General features: G+C 32.2%; 1 protein-coding gene across 1 annotated transcript; it reads left to right on the top strand.

Annotated features, from left to right (window-relative positions):
• Positions 1–585: 585 nt before the first annotated feature.
• On the top strand, positions 586–2,016 carry LOC145133874 (zinc transporter 4-like). The gene is made up of 3 exons (XM_079068829.1): positions 586–1,233; positions 1,423–1,572; positions 1,661–2,016. The coding sequence occupies exons 1-3, from the start codon at positions 646–648 to the stop codon at positions 1,964–1,966; spliced, it is 1,044 nt and encodes a 347-aa protein (XP_078924955.1). The 5' UTR covers positions 586–645; the 3' UTR covers positions 1,967–2,016.
• Positions 2,017–7,068: the final 5,052 nt, after the last annotated feature.

The following is a 7,068-nucleotide window of genomic DNA, read 5'->3' as shown; positions in this document are numbered from 1 at the left end:
TTATTAAATTTATAAGAAGGATATAATAATCATTTAATAAAAATAGAGATTTAAAATAATGATATACTCCATCCGTCCCAAAATTATTGTCCACGTTTGAATTTTGAAGTATTTACATGTTAACTTTGACCATAAATAACTTTATTTGTGTTATATAATTTTTGATGAAACTTATAACAATAAAAATACATTTAAAAAACAACTTGTTCATATATCTTGCATAAAAAATTATATAACAAAAGGTAAATTATTTAAGGTCAAAGTTGAACAAAAGAGAATTCAAAAGTCAAACGTGGATAATAATTTTGAGACTAAGAGAGTAATAATTAAAAAATTAAAAATAAAGATTTGAATAAATCAAAATTTTGAAAGTTTACAGAAAAATAAATATAATTTTTAATAATTGAACTTAACAAATGTTTATTGATTTAAAAAAAAAAAAGATATATACGACTTCAAGTCGATATCAACGTAAGATATATGGGCAAAGTTACACACTAAATCGTAATAATGTCGTCATTTTCTGATTTACACTTGTTCTATATATATCAACTCCTCATGTCCCACGTTTCCCCATACAACCCCTAAAACCCTACATATTTCTATCCGTCTTCCCAACGTTAACACCAAATAAAGTAATAAGCAATGAATTCTATATGGTTTCTTCTTCTTCTTCTCCTCCTCCTCCCAATCTCCATATATGCAGACTGTTCTTGCGAAGATTCAGGCAACGTAGACGACAACAACAAAACCCAATCTCTCAAATTAAAATTGGTTGCTATCGCTTCAATTCTAGTGGCCGGTGCTTTTGGCGTTTGTGTCCCTTTGTTAGGCAAGAAGTTTGAATCATTACGACCGGAAAGCACCGTGTTCTTGGGTGTCAAATTCTTCGCCTCCGGTGTAATTTTAGCCACCGGTTTTGTTCATGTGTTAGCTGATGCTAATGAGAGTTTGCAAAACCCTTGTTTGGGCGACAAGGCTTGGGGAGATTTTCCGTTGGCTAATTTTGTAGCGATGGTGGCGGCTGTGGTGGTTATGATGGTGGAAACTGCTGCTACCAGTTTGTTTAATAGACATTCTAGTAAGAATGGGGCGGAGGAGCATATCGGAGATGAAGAGAAGCAGGGGGGTCACGTCCATGTTCATACACATACATCCGATGGCCATGCACATGCCCATATTAAAGATTCTAGCTCGTCGGAAGGTTTGCTCCGCCACCGGATTATTTCACAGGTACCACACTAATGCAATCTTTTTCTTTCCTTGGATTTGTCATGTTTTCGTGATATATACTAATATTTTACTATTTTTGTAAATGGTTAACTAAAAACTAGTTATTTTTATTAATTAGATTATATACCTTCCTAGCATATTTTAAGAAAATCAAAATTTTGGTTGAAAATTAAACATTGTTGCATGCAGGTGTTGGAAATGGGTATTCTGATACATTCAGTAATAATTGGAATATCATTAGGTGTTTCAGTCAGTCCCAAAACAATCAAACCACTTATTGTTGCCATAAGTTTTCATCAAATGTTCGAAGGCATGGGCCTTGGAAGTTGCATCACTGAGGTACCTGTGATTTTTATATATACACCATTAATTACTCAACCTCCACGACAACATTTATTTATAAACTAAGTTCTATATATTTTTGCAGGCAAAGTTTAAGATTAGAACAATAGCAACAATGTCCATATTTTTTTCTGTCACAACTCCAATTGGGATTGCTCTCGGGTTTGGAATCTCCAACACGTATGATGAGAATAGCCACACGGCTCTCATTGTACAAGGTATTCTCAATGCCGCTTCTGCTGGCATTCTGATCTATATGGCACTTGTTGACCTTCTTGCTATGGATTTTTTGAAAATAAAAGTGCAAACAAGTCCAAAGCTGCAAATCCTAGCATTCATGTCTCTTCTATTTGGCTTAGGTTGCATGTCTCTTTTGGCTATATGGGCATGACTTTCATCTTCAAGATTTTAGTATTAGGTTAGGTAGATTAGATTTTACATAAAGAGTACCTACAAACTACAAAGTATGATTGATATGAAAAAGAGATGATCGTACACAATAAAATTTTTCTCCTATATAGCAATGAAATTTTTTTTTTTTTTTTTTTTTTACAACCATTTAATTTGAAACATAGTTATTGTGTATGATGAAAAAGTGTTGTGTACGAATCATCTTTTATATGAAGAATACATTTTGATTAGTATTAGCTTAGCATTATTGATATGATATATGACGATGAGTTTGTGTTTTTTCATTTATGTTGGTTCAAATGATTAGATTATGAAGAAAAACGATGTTTTTTTAAGAAAATAAGTAATCAGAAAATTATAGGAAGTCGTTCTTGTGGTTTGAGCCAACGTGGACGTTTGTTCAAACCATCCTTTTGGTATTTGTTATGTTTTTTGTCCATGACAAATGTAAAAAGAGAATAATACCATTTTTTATTGACATTTATATTTTTTAGTTTTTTTTTTTTTATTTCTTTTATTGGAACCCACTTTAATTCTTACCATACCCACCCCTCTCCTCCCTACCATGTTATTAGATCCTATGACATCCCATATGTTCACCTCCGACAAATACCAATGGACAGTCTTAAAACCTATAATCAAAACCAACTCAATATCAAAATTAAAATGATTCAAACCCAAATTTTATAAAAAAAAAAATCCAAAAATAAAACCTAAAACAAACTTGAAATCAAAATTAGTCCTATGAGACCTTGTAATCGAAACTAAAATCAATCATAAGAAATGTAATAATAAAAACCTTAAATCAAAATCAATCAAAAGACCTGAACCCTAATGAACATGAATCCCCACATCAATTCCAGAAATTGAAGTGACCATATCGAATCAAAAAATCGTTGCCAATAAGGTTTTAGGATCCAATATCCAAAGTTGATGATGGAGAATAGAGTTGGGCATAGATATGCTTAGAGACTATTTGAAGGTGATGAATGTTACAATGTGATGACGTGTAGGTGGACAAAGCTTGTAATAGCGAAAGTTGGAGGATAAGGGCTTGATTGATATCATCATATACTATGGTTAGGTTGGAGAGGTTCGTGCGAAACCAGTGTGAAAGGAGAGAAAAACGAGAGGAGAGAATGTGCGGTGTTGGTAAAAAATTGAAAAGGGTATTGGTGTCTCTTTTACATATATTTGGAACAAAAATCGCAACAAAAGAATACCATAAGAACTGTCCGAGTGAAAAAAGGATGAAATATGTAGATCGAGTCAAATCATATAGACAATTTGTGTAATTTACCCTTACGTATGCTATCAATCGGGTTGAATTGGCATTTGCTATGTAGTTTTTATTTTATTTTATTTTATTTAAGAATTAATTTTAAATGTCTTAACTATAAATGGGAAAATTAAAAAACACTTCAACCAAATAACTTTCACAATTTGGTATAATCCGTAATATTAAAATTTGCCATAAAATTAATGAAAGTAGAAGTGCACACAAAGAAGGTGTTTATTTTACCTTGTTTGTAAATAGTTAATATCATTAAAACCCAATATATATTGAGGGGTTTCCGCTTTCCGGTTAAACATAAACTTATGGGAACTGATTCGTATACAACTTTATAATGCATGAATTGTTGTGTATGACAAAAAATTGTTGTATACGAATCACTTCCTTAAACTTATATCTAATTTTCCTAACAAATACAATGTATTTTTTATTTTATTTTAAATTTATCCAATTTAGTAGGTTTACCGGTAATATTTCGGTTTTCGACAATTTTTATTTTTTTTGGAAAAACTCTAACTCTTTTCCCGAAAAAACCGACAAATTTGACAAAAAAAATTATTTTGAACTAATTTTTTCGTCATAGCTCATAATTCCTATATTTTTCTAGTTGCTATTGTTTTTTTTTTTTTTTATTGTTTTTGCCATTGACATTCTAAAGAAATATTTGATTTTTTAAAACAAAAAAAAAAATAGATATCGTGTTCAATGTATATAATAAATTTATGAATAAAAATAACTTTTGTATTGATTGATTATCATAAACAATTACAACCGATCTTATAGATCTTATATAGGATACAAAGCAAATAAGATGAAGACTAAAAAACGATAAGTACCCTAAACTTTATGAACAAGAAAACGATAAATATAAGGAAACTAATAATAAGGAAACTAAAATAATCTCAACACTCCCTCTCAAGTTGGAGTGTGTAGATCAAGAACGCCTAACTTGTTGCAAAGAAATCGAAAAGGACGAGCACCCAAAGCTTTAGTGAATAGATCCGTTGTTTGGAATTTCGAACGTATGGCACAAGACTTTATTTCTCCATTGACAACCCATTCACGGAAAAAGTAGCAATCCATCTCGACATATGTGGTTCGTTCGTGGTAAACTGGATTAACTGCTATGTGCCTGGCAGCTTCATTGTCACACATTAAGGGAGTGGCACCAACTTATGTGGCATCGAAATCTTGTAAAAGCCATCTTAAGCAAATTACATCACATATCGTACTAGCCACGGATCTGTATTCCGCTTCAGCTAAAGATCTTGCAACAACACTCAGTTTCTTTGTTCGCCACGAAATGGGAGATCCTCCCAAACTAATAAAATAACCAGTGCACGACTTTCGTGTAGACGGACAACTCAACCAGCTAGCATCACAGTAAGCCATCAAGTTGAGAGTTCCATATGAGGGAAAAAGTAATCCTTGTCCAGGAGTAGTTTTAAGAAACTGAAGCACTCTATCAGCAACATCAAAATGTGTCTTCTTTTGTTTGCTAAAAAATTGGCTTAACTGATTTACATAGAAGGTTATGTCGAGACGAGTTACAGTAAGATAAAACAACCGGCCAACTAAACTTTGATATTGAGCTACATCTACTTGTGGACTATCATCATCCTTCTGAAGACGTAAGTTTTGTTCCATAGGAAACGAGCTAGGATGACTGCCTTGAATCCCACTATCTTTCAATATGTCAAGTGTATATTTCCGTTGATAGATAACGAAGCCTTCAGGGGAATGAGCCACTTCAATTTCAAGAAAATATTTTAGTGCTCCCAAATATTTGATGCTAAACTGCATTTGTAGGTATGCTTTCACTTCTCCAAGTCTTCTTTCATCGTTCCCCATCAAGAGTATATCACCGACATAGATAAGAGAAACAAGATTTGAAGATCCTTTTCGGAAAATGAACAAGGAATGATCAACTGTCACACCCCCAAACCAAGGATGGCGGAAACGTCCGGGGGTGGAGGACTTCATGTATAGTATCACAACAACGAGTATAATAGTGCTCAAAGTAAATACAACCATCATAAATATAATTGAAAAAAGGTTACACCATAGTATATGTTTACATGTTTCAAAATCAATTACATTATGATGACAAAATGAACTGTTTGACGATTTAACGTCCCATCCTCAAAATGCTGTTGGTTTCCTGTTTCACTGATTTCTTGAGAATACAAGTAGTTTTGAAAAGTGTCAACAATTAAGTTGGTGAGTTCATAAGAGTTTTGTTTGAGGAAAGAGCCGTTTTCCTTGTAAAAGCGATAGAGTATGATTCCAGAAAATTCAATATTTTCTTTGTTAAGTGTGAAATGAATGCTCCTATGTTATGCGATAATGAACCCTAGAAAGACCCGTAGATTCCTTCTATAATCACCCAGTGTATATAAGTTATATAAAATTTAAGTTAAATAAACCGTCGAATATAATGGATCTGCCCTAGGTCCACAACCAAACAAGAAACAGGAAGTAAGGCGGGCCCACCAATTCTAAGTCGATTGTGACTAGATTCTTATATAACTCTAGCATATACACTTAGCAGTTATAGCTGAAGTCTAACAATTCTAGATGAAATATAGTTTTAATAGAAATGTGTTTCCAAAGAAAATCCAATATTTTCTTATAAAAGTTATGTAGTCTTAAATCCCAAGACCGAGAGTATGAGTGTGTTTTATACTTATAATGTTCATAGTGGTAATGTGTTTCCAAAGAAAATCCAATATTTTCTTATAAAAGTTATGTAGTCTTAAATCCCAAGACCGAGAGTATGAGTGTGTTTTATACTTATAATGTTCATAGTGGTAATGTGTTTCCAAAGAAAATCCAATATTTTCTTATAAAAGTTATGTAGTCTTAAATCCCAAGACCGAGAGTATGAGTGTGTTTTATACTTATAATGTATTTGTAGTTTTAAATAGATAAAACCCCTTTTCAAAGTAGAATTTTCCTGTAAACTTGAAAGATTGTTAACTCCCTATGTGAGTCGCTATAACCATACTATAACATAGATGCCTGCTGCGACGTTCTTCAGACGTCGGAACGTTAATGACTTTTGTCACCCGTAGACCTGCAGGTCCTGCTGTAGCTAGCAGCGAGGTGTGGGGTGTCAATCCCAATATAGATCTATACATAATTATCACGCTCTCCCTACAAGAGACTCTGGTTATAACTAATTTCATGAATTTTAACCATTACTCAAAGAGTACAATGAAGACGTGTCTCACAATTTACGTTAACTAGTTTACATATAGTTTGAGTATTAAACCCCTTCCGTGGAGGAAGTGAAATCACCTTTTATAAAAAATGATTTATTTATATGAATCCATAAACTATTACTATTATAGTTTATCAAGTACTATGTGAAAAACCCATTTGTTTTGAGAGTAAAATCTTTTTCATGTAGTAAAATCCATAAACTATGCTTATTGTAGTTTATTATATGTGTTTGAAATAAATGAAGAGTTCTTTTTATGAATGAATAAATTTCAGTTTATGATGATAAACTAACAAGAAAATACATTCAATATTTAGAACTTATTGTTATACACTTTGCTCAACATACTACAAAGTGTTATGAAAGTTATAAGCTGTTAACTAGTTTTTAACCTTTCTGCACTGTTTTAGAAAAATCATAGAAAAATCATACAAAGTCGAAAACTGAATCCGTAAATTCTGAAAGTTCATAAAATGTTTCTAGTTTATTCATAATTTTTATTATGATTTTTAGAAGTCTTTAACTTGTGCTAAAATGTTCATATTCACAGACTGGTCCGAATTCA

This window comes from Lactuca virosa, chromosome 8 (assembly GCF_052849685.1).
Source record: "Lactuca virosa cultivar CGN04683 chromosome 8, Lactuca_virosa_CGN04683_v6, whole genome shotgun sequence".
NCBI classification, from domain to species: domain Eukaryota; kingdom Viridiplantae; phylum Streptophyta; class Magnoliopsida; order Asterales; family Asteraceae; genus Lactuca; species Lactuca virosa.
Note: the sequence above shows the minus strand (reverse complement) of the source record. Positions and strands in the feature narration are given on the sequence as shown.